Consider the following 23557-nt stretch of genomic DNA (forward strand, 5'->3'; position numbering starts at 1 on the left):
TTCCAGTTCCACCCACGTTGTTGTTGCAAATGGCAAGGTTTCATTCTTCCTGATTGCTGAGTAATGTTCCATCATATATACCACATCTTCCTTATTTATTCATCAGTCGATGGTCATTTGGGCTCTTTCCGTAATTTGGCTATTGTTGATAGCGCTGCTATCAACATTGGGGTGTGTGTGTCCCTTCAGATCGGCATTTTTGCATCCTTTGGATGAATTCCTAAGTAGTGCAATTGCTCGGTCGGCGGGTAGTTCTATTTTGAATTTTTTGAGGAACCCCCATACGGTTTTCCAGAGTGGCTGCACCAGTTTGGAGTTAGTACTCAATCTGGCAGCACCTGTGTTTGAATACTCACACGTATTCCTCCATTCAGCAGATTTTCTTGAGCGCCTGCTATGTTGCTGCGGGCCTGGTGCATGCCGGGCACTCCGGAAGCAAAGAAATACGAGGCATGCAGCTGCCTTCAAGGGGGACACACATCAGCGATACTTCAGCCGGGGCAGTTGTGAAACTTGCCTGATGTGTGAGCAGCAAAACCTTGGGAAGGTGGCTCCTTTTGAGCCCACCTTTCAAGGAAGTCACCCTCCTCGCCATTATCCATTCTCTGTGGATGGGACTGAGGAGTGGAGGCCAGGAGCCATAGGTACAATTTGATGTTTCCTTGGCTCCATAGAGGTGGAGAGAGGAATGGACAAGCTGTGTTTTAAAGGTAGTTCGAGCAGTCTTGCTTGGAAAAGAAGCTGTGGCCAGATGCTAATGGGCCACATGGAAGAGTCTGGTTTCTATAACCCCAGACTTTCTTAAGATGGTGGCTTATGAAAACAGGAAGTACATTAGAGCATCCGGTGGAAAAAAAATACACATTCAGTGGGATGTGTTTTCTCATTTGATTAGTTAATGAGTATTCAATGCACTTTCCAAGAGTAGCTCTCAAAAAAAGACAACAACAGTTTGGAGCATTGGCATTATTCTCACGAAAATCAAGTGTATGGTTTTCCAAGGAGGTGTTTTAATATATCTTAATGATAACTTTCCTATTTCAAAAGTAATATGTTAATAGAAACGACTAATCACTTTTCTCATCCAGAGAGAACTAAGATTTTCAACACAGTCTCTCCAGTATTACCATATCCACTGGTCTATCCGTTTGATCTCACTTCTTCTAATTACGGTCCCCCTGTTAGACGTAGTCTCTCCGGCATTCATATTCGCCATTGTGGGTGCTGTATATGGCACAGTGCTGCTAGGAGTTTCTGTGATGACTTATGTGTGACAGTTGTTCCAAGACCTTTTAAGTTGGTCTTTTTTCTCTCTGATTCTCAGTAGATTGGCTGATGGCCATTATGTCTGGCTGCTTTCCCTGTGTCTTCTTATCACTTCTTCCTAGTATATTCTTTACCCTTGATAAAGTGTTAGCATGGCTAATGACTGGGCTATTTAGTACATGTTGTTAGATTAAGCAGGCTCTGAGGGGACAAAGGGGCGGTCTTTTGAATTGGAAGGCCACCTCTGCGATGGCTATTTTAACTGCCAGGAAAGCATCCCTTATCTAGAGAGATAACTGTTTTGCTTTATTAGTGAGATCCAGCCAAATGACTTACTATTAGGCATATTTTGCCAGGAAGAAAGAAGAAAAAAGAAAAAAAAAAGAAAGGAGGGAGGAATGGGGCAAGGGAAGGAGGGACGAGAAGGGAATGGAAGAAAAGTCAGGTCATTGTGTTCTCTTGGCTCTCATTTTGAATGTCTCTCTTTTCCAATTTGTCGTTCACAGTGGATTAAACTTCATTGACTTGATGGTACGACAAGGGAACATCGATAACCCTCCTAAGACTCCCCTGGTGCCAGGATTTGAGTGTTCTGGGATCGTGGAAGCTCTGGGGGACAGCGTGAAAGGATACGAGGTAATGTTCTGGCTAATGACGGAAGAAGTCATACCTATCTGGAATCTGTTGCGATCAGAAAAGATGAGGCAAAAAATGTTTGCGAGAACATGTGTGTGTTAGGACTGTTGTCTTATTGTTAGGGTTTGTTTTTTTTTTTTTAACAGTGTTTATAAATAATAGATTTTCCACATACCCTGTGCATTTCTCATGCACCATCTTGGTCACTCCTGGGAACAGTCTGGGAAGTGGCCCAGGAAACGAAAGTTTCCCTTTTCTTCATGTAATACAGCTGAACAAGACCGTGTCGCCTCGGGTCAACCAGGTGGGCATACTGCCTCACCCTGCACATGGCTCCCATCTCCCCCGTACCTCAGGTGCAAAAATCGACGACACAACATAGCAGCTGGGGAGAAATAGCCTCTGTATTTCATAATTTGGTTCCCTTAGGTATCTACTTAACTGATGCATTTAAGTCATCTTTTATAAACTATTATCTCAGACACTGGGGAGGTGACACTTTTAAATGATGATTTTAAAGGCAAAGGGTAGAAGTACCTGTCAATGAAGCAGAATTGGCCGTGGGTTGACAGCTTTGGAAATAGGGCAACGGATAAAAAGGGTTATATTTTTCTGACTGTTTTGTAAGTGTTTACAATTCTCTATAATAAAAAATTTTTAATCGATGAAAAGACACATGACCCTTCCTACCACGGTAATGCAAATCAAACAGAATCCGGTCTCTAATGACGGAAAAACTGTGGGCAAATCAATCGCACAAAACCGCAGCCGTTTGGAGTGAGGAAAACCAATGCCAATCAGATACAAGAGCTCTCGCTCATAACTTAAGGGCTTCCCCAGGGAGAAACGAACAGAGCTAACATGTGAGAACCCGGCATAACCAGAAACATGGGCAAATCATTCTTTTTCAGCCTTACCACAATGCTGCGAGGTAAATACTGCTATTGTCCCTTTGGAGATGAAGTTCAGAAGGGTGCGGTTGTTTCCTGTGAGGTCAACGCGAAGGTAGTTGAATCTGGACCCGACTCTTCTTACAGTCCCATGTTCTTCGCCCCTGCTCCCAACCTGCAAATGCTGCAGGGCTAAATGCAGGAAGGAAAATCCTATAAATGGAATGCCAAAAAGCCCTTGGCATTGAATTTGAGACTGCTGCTCAGTCTCAAATATACTCTGCGAGTATTAGTATGCTCCAAATTCATTGTGACGAATGTCTGAAAGTCTCATCCCACTCATCATTTTGCCACTGGTTTCCACATAATCGAGCAGAAAAGTGTTAAGAAAGAAGTAAATGCACTTTTTCCTTTCTTTCATATGGCTTTGCATTTTCTGTCCCCAGGTAAGCAATATAACCAGTGGCAGCACCCTACCCTCACCCCCGCTTCCCTCCAGTGTCTTCCAGCTGGACAAACAAATGAAAGAAGCCACCTACAGGTTTCCAGTCAGGGTGTGGCTTGGGGGAAAGCCAGTACTAATTTTCCCCCTGGAATTCTGATTTAGTTTTTTCAATCATGTTGGAGATGGGATTTCATGAAACAACACCCTGAATAGCTCTGTTGGTTTGATCCACTGCAAGGGAGGCTTGAAAAGTTGTCTCCAGAGGTACGGTGGTAAAGGAATAATTTGGGCTCAACCGCCCAGGACGAACTTCTTTTTATTAACAAAATCAAATAATGAGGTCAACTGGATATTTAAAACAAAAAACAACAAAAGAGCTGCCTACCTCTGGACTCAGGCTAGGGCTGATGTGATGGCTAAGCCACTCTTGCCATTTTCATGGAGCAAAGCCGAATAAGAGACTGGAGAAGTCAGCCCTGTGACAGGGTGACCAGCCCTGTCAAGGTGGTTAAACTACTCTTCATTGTCCTCTGTGTGGACACTGGGAGTCATCAGCTACTCCATGGTATTTTTGGATCTTCGGTTTGCATGATTCAGTGCAAAAGAGAATGCCAGTGTTAGACCTTGGTTATCCTCTGGCCCAAGCAGTTGCATGTAAGATGGTAACTCTCAACAATCATCATTTGGCCTTCAACCCTTCCAGGGACTGGGACACTCGCCGCCAGGGAACAGCCTTTCCTTTCCGTCAGTTCTTTCGTTAGACAGCCATTCCTTCTAGTTCGTGAAATAGGTCTGTATTCAGTGTGTGATCATTGAGCTGGGAGTTCCACGAGGCCAGGAACCCATCTGTTCTCTCAAAGAGTCAACAATGATCGTTCTTTCCTCGCTTTACATGCCCCGTGCCAAGAGTACGGCATGTGTGTTATGCTATTTCGTCTCTGTGAGGACCCTTTCCTAACATCGTACTCATTTTACAGCTGAAGAAACGGAGACTTAAAGAGTTACACCAATATTCCCAAAAGTGGTAGGTTCCTTGGTAGACACCTTTAGAAAAATAGGTCTCTGTAGCATGTACCTCAGGTGTGATGAATTAATCATTCGTATCTAGAGTCAGCCTTGGTAGACTCAACTCCTGGCTCAGCTACTCCCTAGCTACTTGACCTTGGGCAGGTGCTTTCATGTCTCTTGGCCTCAATATAAATGTCTGTAAAATCTATAATCCTTCATCTGCAATGCGAGCTCTTACACACCCATCTCATAGGAGGCTTTTGTTGTTGTTTGTTGAGGAGGGGATGAAGAGAAATGCTAAGCTAAGAGAAAATAAAACAGGAGGCTCAATTGTAAGTATATGAAACTAAAGCACATGTGTATGAAAGCCATTCATTGACTGAAAATTCGCTACGACCACAGCAATTTGAATACTGCATTTGAAAGTCACAGACTACAAGCAACTAACACCAAATAGCAGAGTGGGTCAGCTTAACCAGCACTGAGCAGCTCATACAAGTCATCAATATCAGTTCACTTAGTTGTATTTCCCTTTAATAATGATATACTATGAAAAAGCTTACCATATCACCTGAACGACTTTAAAGGGAAGAATGCCACTCCCCCCAGTTTTTTTTTTTTTTTGCATGATGTCTGGCTATGTAAAAAACTGGTGAAAAGAACACGCATTCAGCCATGCCTTCATAGCGGTTTGTAAAGATTAGATGAGTTAAAACATGTGACACCCGGGGCGCCTGGGTGGCTTGGTCAGTTAACCGTCTGACTTCGACTCAGGTCATGATCTCACGGTTCGTGGGTTCGAGCCCCGCGTCGGGCTCTGTGCTGACAGTGCTGAGCCTGGAGCCTGCTTCAGAGTCTGTGTCTCCCTCTCTCTCTGCCCCTCCCCTGCTCACGTTCTGTCTCTGTCTCTCTCTCAAAAAACAAAAAAATAAATAAACATTAAAAAAATTAAAAAAAAAAAACCAAAAACCAAAAACACATGTGACACCCCTAGGACAACACCTGACATACAACACATGTCCAAAAAAGGTTATTCTTCATACCTGGCGGCATCTCCCTAGTTTGCTCTAAGTTTGGCTGTTCTTGTTCAGTCTCCTGCACTTAGGTTTCCATGGCTTCTTCTGATGCACCATGTTTCACCTCTACTGTGATCGGTAATCCGGTGCTAGGCTTTGATGCAAATATCCCAATGCACTAGCCTGGCAGGGAGTCCATGTGGAGTGGCAGAAAACAGATGAGAGGAGATAACCTAGCCCCGCCCGTGTAAGCTGCCTTATGGCTTAGTTTTCCTCCACTCCAAAACAGAGATAGGACGAGAGGCTGAGTTGGTCAAATGAGATTGTGACACCAGTATTCCACGGTGTGTGATGTGGTGACATTGTATAGGAAAGCTTCAGAAGGCAGATGGAGAACCTGGCTTCTATGACTCCTGGCAAGTTTTCATAGATGGGCTTCACAGCATCCACAAATGCCTTGGAATTGGGAGGCCGGTGAGGGTGTGCATGTTTGAGGGTTTGGGCTTTCTTTCTGGGAAGGAATCTATAGTTTTCATCAGGTTCTTAAGAGTATTTGAGAAATCTTTCAGGAAAGAGTAGGAAGCTTCCATTAACCATGTGCTTCCTCGTGCCCAGATCGGGGACCGTGTCATGGCATTTGTCAATTACAATGCCTGGGCAGAGGTGGTCTGCACGCCAGTGGAATTTGTCTACAAGATCCCAGATGACATGAGCTTCTCAGAGGCTGCCGCATTCCCCATGAACTTCGTCACAGCCTATATGATGCTCTTCGAAGTTGCCAACCTCCGAGAAGGAATGTCCGTGCTGGTGCACTCAGCTGGCGGTGGTGTGGTAAGTTGGCTGGTTGCGTGTCCTCTTCCTCAGTATCGTTATGGTGAAGGTGGACTGATACCCAGTTGACAGTGAGGTTCTTATGTGAACTATTGTCCATCAGTAGGGATGATCTCTGTGGTTCTGGATGAAGCACATATGCATGGCTCATATAGATGACTGCGCTGGGGGTAGAATGAGCCTCTGGAGTTTGAAAAGTCTCCGAGATGGCATGTTAGGACTCCGTGGGTCTCAGGGATGGTTTCAGTCTTGGTGTCACAATGGACTATTATGTCGATCATTGTGCAACGGCTTATAAGTCATGTACTACCGGTATGATCCGAAACACCAAAATGGTGGATGATTTACTTCTTCAGTAAGTTGCCATGGATTCTAGGTTGTTCCCATATTAATGACATCCTTATTCATTTGTGTTCTGATCTATTTTCTTGAGTGGGAGAGGTGGATGGAGATTGTATTAGCACGCTGGGCATCACACATAAACCTAAGAATGTCTGTGCGAGTAGGCGAACCTGCTAATATCACCTGTCAGCTGTGGCTTTGGTAAGGGGAGAAATAATGGAAATACAAAGTTGCTGCCTTAGAGCTCAGGGATGGCAGAAATTTCTTCCATGGTTTGGATGTGTCTCAGCCCCAGGCACTCAGTCCATATTACACGCCTGCCACGTGGTAAGCACTGTGTTCCCATCACGGTCTACTGGAATCAGAGTAGAGCTCTAGTCTTTCTGAGCATGACAGGTATAACTCATTAATTCAACAAGTGTTTATTGAATACATTCTGTGTTCTGGATTCTATGGGTTGGAGATTAAAAAGAGAAGGTCCTGATACACCCTTGAGTAGGGTTTGCTCTCAGTATTGGTGATTTTGTGGTTTGACGAGCTCAGAAATGAATTCATACGCTTGGGTCTATCCATAAAGATGTTTTCCGCGGAGGTTCTGCTAACATTCATTCTTTCCTTATCTGGGCTTTCTACAACTATCAAAACCTTATGCAGTATAAAGCGCATTTCTGTTTTGCTCTCCAAGAAGACGAACTCACGTACAAAAACGTGAAGGCAAAGTCTTGAAACTTAAGGAATATCTTCAATCACCTTAGCAAATTTGCTGATGTCTTTTGACCATGAGTAAAGATATAATAAAAACTAAACATCCTTAGAAAAGAAATGGATTTCAGTGCCAGTGAATCTCCTAACAGCAAGCAAGCCATTTAGAATGCTGGCATTTATGATCTCCGTGTGCTCAGCATACCAAGTGCCAGAGACTGGTTTTCAGATTAACAACAGAAGCTCCCCTTTTTACAGTGGTGCCGGACCCGGTTCTGCTGAGAGCCAGGGTTTAAACATTGGCACTGCTGATGTTTTCTTTCTGATGTTTTTTTTTTTTTTTTTTTTTTCATTTTGAGTTTGTTCCTGGAACAAAGAGGCGTGCATCGGGGGCACGTGTCTGTCTCACAAAAGGGAAGAAAACCTTGGGAAATAACAAAAGTTCTTGTCATGCTTTATTCAGGGCTTCTAGACACTATCACGGTAAAGATCCAAAGAGTGAAACATGTGAAGGCAAACCGGGGGAAGGGACGAGGAGGTAGGAAGAGAAGTCCGTGCCCATAATGCAGACTCTGACGTCCTAAAGTTTTGCTGCGGACTTTTCCTTCCTAATAGTGAGTGCAAAGAGGGAAGAACAACTAGCCATGCAAGCTAGTGTTCATTTGAAGGAAACAAACCAGTTACTAGGGGAAACCGTACCCAGTACTGGGTTTTGAGACCAGGGAAATATTTCTCTGCGGTTTCTCATAAGACATGTATGCAATACGCAATAAACTGCCCTCAACAATATTGTTGTAATACGTGTAGCTATTTCTGTGATGCTTTTCTTATAGTGTGCCCCTAATGTCATCTAGTAGCACCAAAATAAAGCAAAATTTAGTGAAAGCAGATAACTTGGGACCAAAAGCATGTAGTCTGGCTTAACCTACAGAGAGTTTAAAGGTGTCATTGGGCGGCCCATCTCTCAGGCGAGTGGGTCTCCTTGAATGGTATTTCTCCCAACCAAGATTTGATCGGTGGTGTGGAGCACTGAGTTCAAGGTGACCATTAAAGCAAAGACTTTTGACGAAGTGCACATCCATGTGTGTATGAACACTCAACCAAGCTGGGTGGAGTTGACAGTCTCTGACAAAAACCAAAGAGTCCTAGGGCGGGGGTGCCTGGGTGGCTCGGTCGGTTGAGCATCCGACTCTTGATTTCAGCTCAGGTCAAGATCCCAGCGTTGGTGGGATCGAGCCCCGCGCCAGGCTCCACAATGAACATGGAACCTGCTTGGGATTCTCTGTTTCTCTCTGCTCCTCCTCCCTGCTCATGCTCTCCCTCTTTCTCCCTCAAAACAACAACAACAACAACAACAACAACAACAACAACAACAAAAAGGAGTCCTCGGAAGAGCCCAGACCATTCCATTGCCCCGCCAGGGAAAGACCAGTGAGACACTCCCAGGCAGAGCTAGGTCCCTCCCAAGAACACAACCAGCCACTATTCTCGTGGTTGGGGGGGACCTCCCTAGGGAATACATTTTATGTGTTATCTGTAGCATCCTGGGGAGGAATGGGGGCGCTTCTCACTGCTGTTGGGCAAATCTGGTAAGCGCAGCCTCTGGCTCATGTTTGCTGTGGTAACAGGAGAGTGACCTCCTGGAGACAATCTGTGCTCTAATCCCTAAAGTGAGTACTTAACCTTACATGGCCAAGGAATTTTGCAAATGTGATTAAGGTAAGGACCTTGAGATGGACAGAAGATCCTGGATTGTCCAGGTGGCCCCCCATGTCATCACAAGTGTCCTTACGGATAGAAAAGGGAGGTGGAAGAGCCAGAAAGAGATTTAAAGATGCTACACTGCTGACTTTGCTGATGGAGGAAGAGACCACAAGCCAAGCCATGTGGGCGGTCTCTAGATGGCTGGAAAAGATCGGGAGATGCGTTCTTCCCCTGGAGCTTCCAGAAGGAACGCTTTGATTTTAGCCGAGTGAAATCCATTTTGGATTTCTGATCTCCAGAAAGAAATAGAATAAATCTGTTTTTCTAGAGCCACTATGTGTGGTAATTTACGGTAATGAGAAATGAATGCAGCCACCTTCCCTGGGCTGCCTCCCTTCTCACCGCGGAGCACGCACAGCCAGCAGCAAAACTAGGATTCAACACCCTACTCTGGCTGATGCCAAAACCTATCCTGTCTCCACTCGACAGCCTGGAGTCTTGGGAGAACCCAAATCATTCCTCCCTTCATTTATTCATTTGCCTGACAGATGCTTGTTCAACCTGTACCCACTGCTGACCGTAGGGCCGAGGGCTGTGGCCCAGGTGTATGTTTTCTGACTTGATGTTGATAGGGTGACAGAGATTAGACCTAATTAGGATAAAGTTTCCCAGATCGAGTTAACATGAAGTTTGCAATTCTCGTGGCGCCAAGACCCCTGTATGATTTTTATCCAAGGCTGGGGAATTTGCAGACAGGACGTGTGGAACACCAGCCTGAACTGTGATTTCGAAGGACACTAATACGGCACAGCCGTCCCTGCCTTCTCCAAGGGGGCGGTACTTTCCAAGACCCGCCGTGGATGCCCAGAACCGCAGGTAGTACCAGACCCTGCGCAGACCGTGCTTGTTCCTACACGTACACACGTGTGACAAAGTTTAATTTATAAATTAGGCGCGGTAAGAGGTTAACAACCACAGCAAGAAACAGAACTGCTGCAACTTATATTGTAATAAAAGTTATAGGAAGGGGATCTCTCTCAAAATATTGTACTGTACTCACCGCTCTTGTGATGACGTGAGACGCTACGATGCCTACGTGGTGACGTGACGTGAGGCGAATGGCGTAAGCGTTGGAAGGCGGCGTTAGGCTCCTACTGAGTTTCTGATCATCCGTCAGAAGGAGGATCACCTGCTTCCGGACCCAGGTTGACCGCAGGCAGCTGAAACCGTGGAAAGCAAAACCGCGGATAAGGAGAAACGACTGCGTAGGAAAACAGTCCTGTCCAGAGTAGGCTACTTTCTCAGTGGAACTGCCCCAGTGTCTACACTGCTCTGTCACGTCTTTGAAGGCACTTTGCCCCTGACAGTAGCAGAACCAGATAAGTCTGAGAAGGTAATGCCCCTAATCACATCTTTAGAACCCAGTTGAAAACGGGCTTACAACCTCTTAAAGGAAAAGGAACAAAATAAGTAACCGAGTGGGGCTCGTGCCAGGAACTTCACGACGAGGGTTTTGCCGCCCATCCCGTTTAACGAGCTGCTAGGACTTGGAGCATCTCGATTGGGATGTGCTCAGTTTCTGGAGATCAGCGGACTGTCATCCTCTGGGTATTTGCTTCCGTGACTGACATTTGATGCTTTCCAGTTTTTGGCATCCTTTTACCTTTTCATCATCTCAGCTGAACAGAGAGAAGGCAGCCTGAGATGGGCCAGAGATCTTGGAAAGGAAAGCAGAACTCAGCTTTCAGACACAGTTCCATGGCTACTGCTCAGTTATTAAATTCTATTCATTATAGATGGGGCATTTCCAGTGTCGTTGAAATCACTCTGAAGAAGAACCACAGAAAGGAGAGCCAGGATCTTTGGAGGCGGCACTCCGAGGCTCCCCTACCTCACTGGGTCCCCCCTGAGTGGCCGACTAACCATTAGCATTACACGGTCAGAGCCTGGGGAGAGTGGGGGTCCCCGGCGTGTTGGAGGATTTGGACATATCAGATAGCCATTCTATTTTAGCAGAAAAGACACGACCATCTGCAAAATCACTACATGAGAATATTTTGTTGAAAACAAACCTGTCATTGATCATGGAAGGCACTAACATCTACCCAACTAATCTAGCCAGCAATCCAGGAATCACGGTGAGCCCTTCTCCTGCATGCGAGAAGTTTCCACATCCTTTGATTCGTTCCTTTATTCATTCACTCATCCAGCCCAGAGGTAGCAAGGGCCCACTCAGTTCCAGACACTGGATTAGGCACTAGGCGTTCAACATAGAAAAACACCAGATTTTCTTCATTCAGTGAGATGCCCTATAAATCAAAGGTGGGCATATAAATCAAATAATCACAGGAATAACTTTGCCAAGTGCTAGGAAAGGGACAAATAAGCCAAAAGAGTGCTTGTAATAGGGAAATGACCTGGGGTAGAGGTGAGGGGTGAAGTCGGCGGTGGGGGGGTTCCCCCAAGGATGTGGCATTTGCACTGTGATCTCTGGAGGATAAGCAGATAGACAAGAGTGGAGACAGAGGTGGAGGTGGAGGGTAGGGCATTCATGAGACATAGAGGCAGGGGTAGGCATAAAGAATTACAGACCGTAGGACCTTCCCTATAGCTACCCGCCGTTCTCTGCCGCGTCTCCTGCTGCTTTCATCATGGCCCTGGTCTCTCTCACCCACTTTACTGCAACGGCCATTTGACTGCCTTTCTGTGTACAGCCTCCTAAGTCAGCTCTACTGGCGGCCAACACCCCAGTCTTCTCTTGTCACTCCTTATGACCCACGGACACTCCCACTGTTGGGAGGACAGAGTTCAGTCTCCTTAGCTTCTTGGCCCCAAAATGGCCCTCATCATCTGGATCTTGTCTTTCGCCCTGGCCACTTCTCCCTATCCCTCTTCTTTTGGTGACACAGGACTCGAAGCTTCCATAGGCACGTGGCCAAGATGGCCGCCCAGCCAGGGACTGCATTTTCAAGCCACCCCTCCCCGCCGGGCCCTGCATCTAGCTGGGGCCACACCCCTGAGCTCAAGCCCGTGGGCCACGGCAGAGGCCGCCGTGTGATGCCCCCCGCTAACCTTGTGCCCCTTCTCGTGAGACCCTCTGTGCTGTCTTCCTAGTTTCCTGGCAGATGGTGAGGCTGACCCGGAGCATACGTTAAAGACAGCGGAGTCTCCATCTGCCCAGGACCCTCGGTTCCTGCCTTTTCCTGCCCTGTCGCCACCCCCCCCCCACCCCACCACCACTTAGACTGTATGTGAGCAGGGGGAGGAAGAAACTTCTGTTGCCTTAACTGCTGAGATTCCTGGGATCACCTGTTACAGCCGCGAGCGTTGCATTTCCTTTCCTGCACACAGAGGGCATCTGACGTCCCTGCATCCCCAGGCTGTGCCCGCCTCCTCCCTCCGCTGTCCCCAGGGTGAAGGCACGGGCCCTGGAGGCAGACAGTCTACATCCACGGCTCACCTCCTCGGGCAGGGGGGCAGGGCTACTCAGCATCTCGGTTTCCTCATTCACGTAACGGGAATGATAACGGTACGTTTACTCCTCAGTGGGTTTTTGTGTCTGTCGACTGGGTTGATGCTTAGGAAGCACCTCACATAAAACCAGACACGGAGCGTTAACTCTTGTCATTATGTGTTGGTTTGCTCATCTTCTCCCTTCCCCCAACCTCCAAGCCCCCTCCATCAGAGCACCTGGGTCTTATCCTTTTTGTGCCTATTCCTTGCTATATAGTAAGTGCAGCAAATATTGGTGTTTCAAAAAGCTGTTGCAGGCCGTTCTTCTGTGTTCTAGAAAAGTTATTTGCTGAGCTGAGGAGAGCACTGTCATTGAGTTAATCCCGGGGTGGGGGTGAGGGGAATCATTTCTCGGGATCTTGTAAATTTCAATCTATTAAGAGGCCCTCCGTGTCCTTGCTCAGGCCGTCCAACGTTCTGCATATTTTTCGCAGATGTTTTTGTCTGCATTTGGTGTCCATTACTCATTGGACGAGGCCCCCTTTTCATGGCCCTGTGGCCGCCCCACCCATCACCCCCTCCGTCATTCTGTGGTCCAGCACGTGGTCGGTCTGTGTCCTTCAGCACCCCAGCTAGCAGGTACATGCATGAGACCTGAGAGCAGGAAGGAAACAAAGACAGATACCAGCTTGGGCCAAACAAACCGTAGCTGTGTATAGAGTCTTTGAAAACATGACTCATGTAGCCGTCCTAACAGCCCTCCCCCATTGGAACCCACTGGATAGCACTTGACCGTGAAGAGATGGGGCACGAGCTCTAGAGACAGACTCCCTGCCTCACCTTCCCAACCGCCCTAAGACTCAACTTCCTCGCCTGTAAAATGGAGGTGATATTAGTGCCAGCCTTCGGTGGTGCTTGTGAACTTGGGGCGGTGCTTGGCACATGATAAACACCCAGTGAAGCTTAGCGATTACGATTTCCTAGGTTAAGAGGTCAGGTTTTGTTTCCAAGCCTGCAAAGTTAATTAGTAGGAAGGATCAAATCTGAATGCATATGTCCAGGGCCAGGAACCCCCAATCCAGTGCCGTTGACAGTACACCACAGCCATGGCCTTGGGAAGGTGGGCACCTGCCCCCGTTTCTTCTGCCTGCCCCACGTTGTACCCGGACAAGGAGGACTTCACGAGAGCAAGACCTCCCGCCTCCTGGGACCTACAACACAAGGAAGCGAAGCCTCTGAAAATTTAAAGACAACAAAGTGGCTCTGTCATCTCCTTCATGAATAATCAAAGGTACAAGAAGACACGCAAGGGCAGCGTCAGCACCAAGGGTTCCAGCCTGAGGACTCTGGGATGCCTAACACCCTGTCCTCTCAACACCCCAAGAATAAGGCCCTCACCTTCCTAAATGTCACAGGTGCTTTGGTGAGCGACGCCTCACGTCTCTGCTCCTAGAAACCTCTGAGACTGGCGGCCGGTGCTTGGATTCCCCACGTCAGCAGTATGCCTTAGGTTAAGGAGAAATATGTCTAAAAACACGTCTTCCTAGCGACGTCTGTGTCTGCAAAAGCCTCATTTGACCTTTACTCTAGCTGCTTTTAACTCCTTTACAGTAAATCATGACTGGGTCAAAGAAACCATCTTTATCATAAATATTAGAAAGGTTAAATTTGGCCCCTGAGATGGGATTCGTGCATTCATTGGTCATGGAATAAATGTATCAGTTCACAAGGGGATAAGGCCTAGATTAGAAGGAGCCCAGCAATTTCCGTACACCGTCCATGAGGCAGATACTATCACATCCTCATTTTCACAAAGAAACTGAGACACAGAGAGGTTAAGTAACTTGCTCCCGCTCCCACAGCTATGCAGAGGAAGAGCTGGTTTATGAACTTGGGTCCCTTTGAATACAGGACCCACGTTTTCAAGTACGAGGTGGTATTGACGGGTTGGCGATGCTGGTAGAGACCCTGCTTCTGCTTAGAGTGAGCTGGAATGGATTCCACTCCATGGGTTTGGTTGGTGGGATTTTTCCCCCAAGAGCTGAGGACAACCTGGGGTTGCCCAGGAACTCAAGGAGCCTCAGGAAGAGGGGAGGATCTTCTTGGGACATGGGCTTCTCAAGGAGCCAAGCACATTCAGCACTGGAGCTGCCCTTGGTCCTGACCATCCAGCCGAAAGGGAGCCATGGCTGCCGGGTTGGTGCAGGCAGGGATGGTGTGATCTCTTCATACCTGTATCCTGAGCACCGAGCCAGGACCTGACACAGTGGTGTCAGGTTTGTAGAGGGAATGAAGGAAGAAAAAGGAGAAGGAGGCAAGAACGGGGCCCAAAAAACAGCGTTTAAGTTATAAAGATAGCATGAAACAAAAAGGTCCCGATTCTGGGGTCACCACTGGTTTTCATCCTAGCTTCTCTGGGGTCCAGGGGAGAGACCTCGAACAAGTACTTTAACTTCACCGGACCTTGTTTCTTCATCTGTAGAAAATGGATGTAATACCTATCTCCTACTTTTTATATGGTGTTTTAAAAGAGCGTTATGGGACGGGCTTGGTATGCTATCTGGTGCGCAGAAAACTCAAGTGTCAGAGGCTCTCATTAGCGGTATTATTACCATCATGTTATAATTACTGTTATCTGATTAGAAAATATTATTCAACAGCACTCTGGCATTTACAGCCAGAAGCCAGTGGGCAGCAAATAGGACACTCAGCTGGTGGCTGGTTGTTGAAACCTTGGGCAGCAGGCAGCCCGCGCTGATCTCCGTCCCGTCCGTGTGTCTTCCCTGACGGCCGGCTGCACGGTGTTAGTGGAGTCGTCACACAGGCCCTGTCCCAGACATCACTCTCCTCAAACACGGAAGACATAATTAGACATTAAGGAGAATCTCGCTCCGTAATTCTAGCCCTTGGACACGTGCCGAGAACTCCAAACACACAAACTAGTCTTTGCTGAGTTTATCCGACCCTGAGGACCCATCGACTTCCCAGCGACACACCCAAAGGGTGCACTTGCTTTGCAGAATATTATTGCCCTCATTAAGATGCCAAGTCAGTTCAGCTGGGAAAGAGTGAGATGCACAGCAAGGAGCAGGCTTGTCTGTTCTCACGGACGCCAGCAGGCTCTGTCGGCCATGGGCCCCGGTGCCCTCGCACCCCGCGGTGCACGCCATGATACCCACCGCTGCCCCTGACTCACCCCCCATTCAACACGCGCCTGGGCTTCTCAACTGTGCGATCGATTGAATAGCAAGGGGAAATTTGAACCCCACCTTTGCTCACCCACGCTGGAGTCCCCCCACCCTGCCTCCACCCTTCCCGGCCCACACTCACCGCACTTGGTCATGACCCGCACCCCCCGCCTCTCTCACATCTCTCTTTGCCTGGTTCTCTTTCCCTTTGTCTAGCTTTTTGTTTCTCCGTCTGCATCTCTTGTGCTTGCTTCTCGTTCTCTGTCTCTCTGCCTTTCAGCCTCTCTTCTTCCCTCTCTTTTTCAACTTCCTTCCCTCTCTTCCTCTCTCTCTCTCCCCCACCCCCTCCTGAAGCCTGCCGTCTCATAGATATGATGCATATTTCCCAGAGGCACGTGGATCCCTGATGGCAGTAGTGATAGGTACTGTCGTAGGAGTACAGGGTGCTGTGACTATAGAACGTGGGACCCAAGCACCTGGTCTAGGGGATCAGAGGTGACTGTGCTTAGGAGGAAGCTTAGAGCTGGTGTCTAAGGATGAGCAGGAGACCGGGAGGTAAGAACAGTGAAGGGAGGAGGGATGGGAGGTTACAGGAATGGGCAATGACACGGAATCTGCACAAAGAAGTGACAGTGAATGATTGCCAGGTAAGTGACCCCATAGCAGCCATGCTGACAGTCTCATCCTTATCCTTGTCCTAAAAGCCATGCGGAGTCGTAGAGGGTTTTGAGCAGAGATTTAACTCATGGTTGACATTTTCATAAGCTCCTGTGTTGCCAGAGGGTGAATAGATTGAACCTTTAGAAACAGCGTGTCTGCTGAGTGATTTCAAGATGGCTAAGTTCCGGAATGTTCGCTCCAACTTCCCTCATTAGAACAGTGAGAGGGAGGGCAGCAGCCAGGACTCCGTGCTTTGGGCTGCTATCATCACGGTGTAACCCTGGGTGAGCCCTTTGCCATCGTTGTGCCTCAGATTTTCCTGTAAAATGAGGCAGACCCACTGCTTCTTCTGTAAAATAAGGTAGACTCAATATTTCATCAGGAAAATGAGGAAGGCCCCATGGTTTCTAAGGTCCTGTCCGTCCACTTCCCTTGGCGATCCTGTGTCTCCTTGTGATGTTTTCTTCTTTACCTTCCAGATGCAAACTTCCTAACCTGTCTCTCTCGTCACCAGCACCCATTCCCCTAACCCTGGGCCCCCTTCTTTAAACTTTTGGAGAGTTAGAGAAACAGTTAACAACGGTTGTTTAGGCATTCAGTCTTTGGGGCAGACTTCCTAAAATTGAATCCTGATTTCTAGGACTTGTGACTTCGCTGTGCTTTACTTTCTTCGTGGATAACATGGGTGGTTCTACCCACCTCAGAGTAGTGGGAGCCCTGAAGGGATCAATGGGTGTAAAACATTCAAATAATGCCTGGCCACAGTGAATACTGAATAAATGTCACTTAGTAAAACTAGTGGATGCTGTGATGTGCCATCCAAAAGGTCCTTCAGGACTGAGGGGCCACTTCCCGTAGCTGCTGTGGGTGGGTTGCCTCCTGAGGACTGTGTCCTTCTCCAGGAATAGCCCTCGGGGGAAGGGAGCTGCCTTGTCAAGTTTCCTGACCCTTGCTGGGGCGGCCTCTGTTCCCATCACTGTGGCTACAGTCCCCTCGCCCCAACGGGGACAACTCTGAAGGGCTAGCCCAGCTTTGGAGCAACTTGTGGGACAAGCTTAAGCATCTCTTGTGACCGTACCACAGCTCAACCTCCCCTTTCTGCCCAGTCCTGTTTCGCTCATTCCTTGGCAGATGCTTTTCCCGAGGGTACTCCCCAGTAAACACCCTGCATGCAGATCTCAGGACTCAGAGTCCTTCTTCAGGGAACTTGGCCCACGATGATTACTGCAGCGACCGTTACTACGATCCAACGTGGTATCTGTAGCCCATGCAAACCTGTTGGCCTACCTGGTCCATCCTTGAGAGTCTCAGCGATGGCCCCCATTTAGACCTTGCTGCACAGCCCCAGACTCACTTAGTTCAGGAAGCTCATCTCCTCCTTTCTGAGAATCCTCCTATTGTCTAGAAGTCTGCTGAGTGTCCAGAAGGAACTAACGAATGCTTACAGGTTGAGTATGTGGATGAATATGGGAGCAGGTGAATATTTGTTTTCTTCCCAAAGCACTGGGGCTTCTCTTGGTATTAACAAACCCAGGATGTGTGCCAGCCCGAACATCGGAATACCTTCACAACACAGCCCTGAGCTGGGTAAATGGAGCCCCGGGCTTTAGTGTCCCGTGGTGGGCTTTGCCACCAGCATCAGGGAGAGAAAAGTGACATTATTCTGGGATCAGCTTAAAGAAGAGAAGCTCAACTGAAAGGTTAAAGCTGTATTTCTTTTGACCAGAGCAAGTTACTTAACCTCTTGGGACCCCACTTTCCTTGTCTTCATCATGAAGCGTTGAAGTGAGCATTCAGAGAGTTGAGTCAGTGGTTTCCAAAGCGTGGTCCCTGGACCGTCAGCATCACCCGGGCACTTGTTAGGAATGCCAGTTCTTGGGCCCCGCACAGACCTACTGAAGAATCAGAAACCGGGATGGGGCCCACAATCTGGGTTTTAACAAGCCCCCCCCCCCCCCGGGGGACTCCAGCGCAAGCTCGAGTTTTGAGAACCGGTGATCCAGAGAGCTTCCTTAGAACAGAAGTTCGCGCGGAATTAGATGCCACTGCCTTGGTGTGATGGTGCTCCGCGAGGTGTAATCACATCGACTATGGATGTAAGGAACGCATTACTATTCGTTTCGGTCCCCTGTACTGATACAGGCGAGTTTATGCTTATCACGGCCCAGAAGTTTAGAGTCTCAGATGCCAGACCCACCTGTGTTTGCCTGTCAGCTCTGGCAACTAACCGGATGATCTGAACCCACTTGCTCAAGCTTTCTGAGTCCCTGTCCCCTTGTGTGCAAGACAGTGTCCCGCGGTTAGCAAGGTGGTAGCATCCTCGGCACGACGCCGGCCTCAGTGAGCACATGGTAAATAGCGCCCGTGATCACGTGCAACTCCCACCCTACCTCAGAGATGATAGTAACGGAATGATCTTGTACACGTTTTAGCATTTGCTAGGAAAAGCCGATGTCCACTTAGCTATTTTTAGTTTATTCTGTATTTCTTTTTAAGTTTATTCATTTTGCGAGACAGAGACAGTGTGGGTGAGGGGGTGGGCAGAGAGGGAGAGGATACAGAATCCCAAGCAGGCTCCATGCTGCCAGTGCAGAGCCCGACGTGGGGCTTGAATCCACGAAACCTCAAGATCATGACCTGAGCCGAAATCACGGGTCAGACGCTTAACTGGCTGAGCCACCCAGGCGCCCTCCACCCCCACTTAGCTATTTTTAATTGTGCTGCTGTCGGAAATGATGTTTTAATTGTCAAATTCCGATGTCCAACTTTTCAAATTTTGTGAATTTTTTTATTGAAACAATTTTTTTTTTTTTTTTTACATCTTGTTTTATTTTTTGAGGGACAGAGAGACACAGAGCATGAGCAGGGGAGGAGCAGAAAGAGACGGAGACACAGAACCCAAAGCAGGCTCCAGGCTCTGAGCTGTCAGCACAGAGCCCGATACTGGGTCTGAACCCATGTAAAGCGAGATCATGACCTGAGCCGAAGTCGGATACTCAACCTACTGAGGCACCTGCCCCATCAAGTTTTGTGAATTTCATGTATAACATATGTATTATAGATACGTAAAATTAGGCATGGAAATCCATTTTGTTCTTAACTTTTTCACAAGTATGCTGTCGAATGCCTTGTATCCGTTTTTCAATTTATGCTCAGAGCAACACTGTGAGGTATATACTATGATCATCAATGCATTTTGAGATTTAGGACACTGAGGCTTGCTTAGGAAACGGAGGCGGCTCCCCAGAGTCGCATGCTTGGCAAAGACGGAGGTACAGAAATCACAGTCAGGCGGGTCTTTCTCTAAGCCTGTGTTTTAAACCACTAAGGTAGGTCGGGAGACAAGGAAGGTGACAGCAGGTAAGGGTCTACCCATCTGCTCAGTGCTTCTGCCTGTTGTCTATTTTGGGAGCATTGAAGCTACCTTGTGACCAGCTGTCTTTTTCAATGGCATATAGGGTCACGTTGGCCTGAGAAGCCAGGTGGCAGTGGGAGGGCAGGAGTGAAGCTTGGGCGGGGGTGGGGGAGAGGGGAGAGCGTTACTCCTCACTTGTCCGGAGCCCCGACAGAAGGTCGATCCCAGTAGGGTGGCCAGATTTAGCCAATACAGATTTTATCTGGTAATCCTTATTTCCCAGGGGCCCCCGAGTTCTCCCACAAAAAGTTCTGAAACTTCCAGGGAATTAATTACACCGGTGAGGCTGAAATCCTGGATTTGAGGCGATTAGGGGATACATCCAGTCAGGAATGCATTAAGGACGGCAAATATTTTAAGCCTGGAGAAAAGGCACTGAAAGGAGCCTTGTTCTCTAGAGCCCATCCCCACGACGCGAAGCGGCTGCAAGTTCAATGCCAAGACCCAGCCTCCCCTTCAGGGCCAGACAGAGGCCAGTCTTACTCCCTGCTACTCAGGGCTCTCCTGTAGCCTCAGGACCCCGCAGCATGGAGAGATGACAGCACCTTGAAGCCTGGGGCTGGGAAGGGGGACAATCGTGGGGATGGAGCCTCCTCTGACAGCAAGTGCACGACGCAGGCAGTGGATCCTATCTATGCACCCGGCAGACCTTCACTGGGCGTTTACTATGTGCCAGGCACCACGGCGGGTGTCTAGAATGCAGTGGCACATAAGGGAGACAGGCACAGAACCAAAGGGCAAACAGATACCTATATACATATACCCTATTTTCTAAACATGTGTATGCGTATGTGTATATATACGGATATAGATGCACATTTTGTTTGTGTAAATACATGCATATTACATGGTATTATGTAGTATTTATTGTTACATAGTATAGGTAATTATATAAATATCCTATATTATATATAATATTTTACATCTCTAAAAAGAAAGGCTTAAGATGCAGAGAGAGTAAACAGGAAGAAAGATGCAGATTGAATCTTCAAAGACGACCTCCCTGAGTGAATGACATTTAAGCAGAGACAAGGAGGCGATTATGTCAAAAGCAGGAAGCTCACTGTGGGCTTCAGGAAGCAGCACACACGCCAGGCAGGAATAGCTGATGGCCCTAAGTCACTGGAAGAGGGCTGTTCTCCTTGTCTAGTCACAGAGTCGGCTTGCTGGGGTCCAGGCTGCGACCCGCTAGGGCTGTGCGGCAGACATCCAGACGCCCTCCCACACCACATCCCTGCCCGAGGTCGGCGCGCAGTCCCGATTCATGCCGGCACTCACCGAGGTCATTCTCTTGTTTGAACTTGGCCCTTGCATGGGTAGGCTGGAAGCATTTGGGAGTTACTGACCCGGGAGCATCCCTCAACTCATGAGCAAGGGGGTTGGGGGGCAAATTCCTGAGCTCCCTCCCCTCTTGATGGGATGATGAGTATTAGCATTGTCCACGTGGTCTCTCGTCCCCACCGATGGGTCCAGCTGTTCACCGGGGGGGAGCCATTTTACAGGCTTCCCTCCCTCCCCTGCCTCTCTGCCCCGCTTCCTCCTTCTTCCTCCCATCTTTGCGATCGATTCCCAAAGAAGCCGCACGCACACAGATCTGCATCTTAGGGTCTGCTCTGGGGGAACCAAACCATCTAACAAGTCATTCGTGATCAGCCAAAGGCTAACTCAAGCATCCCCTGCCCAACATCCTCTCCCACCAACCTCCATATCTCCCGCCGTGCCCCTCTGCCCACCTTCCCCTTGGAACCGCATGCTTTTCAACCTGACAGCCTTTGCTGTTCCCTTCATCCCTCGGCCTGGAAGATTCCTGGTCATCATTTAAATGTCACTTCCTCTTAGAAGGCTTCCCTGCTCTCCCGTCTCTACACCTTCGACGTTGTTTTACTGATATCGCTTTGGCCAAACTCTATCCATCCATCCATCCATCCATCCAACAGATATGTACTAACTACCTCCATATGCCAAGCACTAGCATGTCACACTGCCCACGAGTCTTCCTGTCTAGATAGATCTTCTTGAGGTCAGAGTGGATCATTAGGCATCTCTGTGTTTCTAGCACATAACACGGGGTCCAGGCTGGAGTGGGCGCTTGGGAGACACTTGATCAAATTAAACTGGTAAACGTCACCTGTTCCAGGCAGACAGCATCTGTGTAACGATGATGAGGTTTTTAATTGTGCGGAGGAGGCTACATTTATTAAGTATGTAGAACTAATAAATGAGTCTGTTTTCATCAAATTGTGAACTACATGTAGACACAGTTTCATTACTTAATATGGCTTGTAAGCCATTAAACCAGCGACCATGTTTGATTTACCAATACCAAAATGAATTCTTCAAAGCAAAATGCCCGCAGTACACTCTACTTTATTAGCCTGTGGATCACGGAGTCTGAAATGCATGCTTTCCATTCCAGTCGTCTCTTTAGAACTGTGCTAAGCGTTTTGACCTTGTAATTTCATACTGGTAGCGTTGCCATTTAAAATACAGGATGCTTTGGGGCGCCTGGGTGGTGCAGTCGGTTAAGCGTCCGACTTCAGCCAGGTCACGATCTCGCGGTCCGTGAGTTCGAGCCCCGCGTCAGGCTCCAGGCTGATGGCTCGGAGCCTGGAGCCTGTTTCAGATTCTGTGTCTCCCTCTCTCTCTGCCCCTCCCCCGTTCATGCTCTGTCTCTCTCTGTCCCAAAATAAATAAAAAACGTTGAAAAAAAAAATTTAAAATAAAAAAAAAAAATAAATAAATAAAAAAAAATAAAATACAGGATGCTTAGCACCTGGGCGGCTCGGTCCGTTAAGTGTCGGGCTTCGGCTCAGGTCGCGATCTCGCGGTTTGTGGGTTCGGGCCCCGCGTCGGGCTCCCTGCGGACCGCTCAGAGCCTGGAGCCTGGTTCGGATTCTGTGACTCCCTCTGTCTCTGCCCCTCCCCTGCTCGCTCTCTGTCTCTGTCTCTCTCAATAATCAAGAAACATTAAATAATTGAAAACACATGATGCAACCCTACCTACTGGCAATCTCTTCTCCAGAAAGATTCAGAGAGTTCGTCACACAGGGACCCAGTCTGTACTCAAACAATGAGCATTGACACTTTGTCCAACAATGTGCTAGACACAAAACCTACAGCAGCGGATAAACTAGATTTAGACTCTGCCTTCTGAAACTTACAGTCAAAGATCCATGTACAAAGGTGTTCATTGAAATACAGCTTACAGTAGTATGGCATTACAATTTCCTAGAAGACAGGGGTTGGTTAAAAGGCATTATAATAGACCTACATAATAGAAGATTCCCCAGGCATTCGAAATGATGAAGCTAGGGAATTTTTCACAACCCACAAAAATGCTTACAATATGAGCCTAGTAAGAAAAAAATAATGAGGGCACACAGTGGTATATTCAGTGTGATTCCAGTTCTGCCGAGAATCAAATATATATACATATATATTGCAAAAACTGCTGGCACAAAATCAGCCAGATTATGTCGAGTATTTATCGCTGAGATACGGCATTATGGTTGGTATTTTTAGAGTTTTCCGTATTTTCCAAATGTCATTCTTTACCATGGGCATGAACATGTGTTGCTTTCATAATAATACTTTTTAAGGAGCTGAACAGAGAGCAGACTAGATCCTTCCACTGCACAATGTGGCACTTCCTCCTCTCCCACATCAGAAGAGCTTACCAAGATGTTCGGAGTTTATGCTGTGCTTAGGGAAATAATAGCCTCAATCTTGCCAGGAGCTTTTGGGGAACGAGGAAGCAGACAGGAAACTCGGAAACCGTAAGTGGTTTATGTTTAGCTCCCTTGTGGACTGCAACCTATAAATATTTAGTGGACAAAAGCAGGGGGTGTGCGAGAGGGGGACGGGAGACAAAAGCCCAGCCATCCACCTCTGCCTCTATCCCCCATGCTTCTGACATACACACATGTGGTCCTCAAACTGGGTTGCCCTGATACTGTTCCAGCAATGCATCTCAGAACCTTGGCAATAATGGGCCCGTGTGC

At 47.8% G+C, this 23557-nt stretch overlaps 1 protein-coding gene and 1 non-coding gene across 2 annotated transcripts; one reads left to right on the forward strand and one right to left on the reverse strand.

The window, feature by feature from the left end:
* The first annotated feature begins 1675 nt into the window (after positions 1–1675).
* LOC125916328 (synaptic vesicle membrane protein VAT-1 homolog-like) lies at positions 1676–6271 on the forward strand. The gene is made up of 2 exons (XM_049622484.1): positions 1676–1902; positions 5877–6271. The coding sequence occupies exons 1-2, from the start codon at positions 1696–1698 to the stop codon at positions 6159–6161; spliced, it is 492 nt and encodes a 163-aa protein (XP_049478441.1). The 5' UTR covers positions 1676–1695; the 3' UTR covers positions 6162–6271.
* LOC125916680 (small nucleolar RNA SNORA15) lies at positions 4765–4924 on the reverse strand. Its single transcript, XR_007456006.1, has one exon. It is a non-coding gene; the product is annotated as a small nucleolar RNA SNORA15 (small nucleolar RNA).
* Positions 6272–23557: the final 17286 nt, after the last annotated feature.

This window comes from Panthera uncia, assembly GCF_023721935.1.
Source record: "Panthera uncia isolate 11264 chromosome E2 unlocalized genomic scaffold, Puncia_PCG_1.0 HiC_scaffold_20, whole genome shotgun sequence".
NCBI lineage: Eukaryota > Metazoa > Chordata > Mammalia > Carnivora > Felidae > Panthera > Panthera uncia.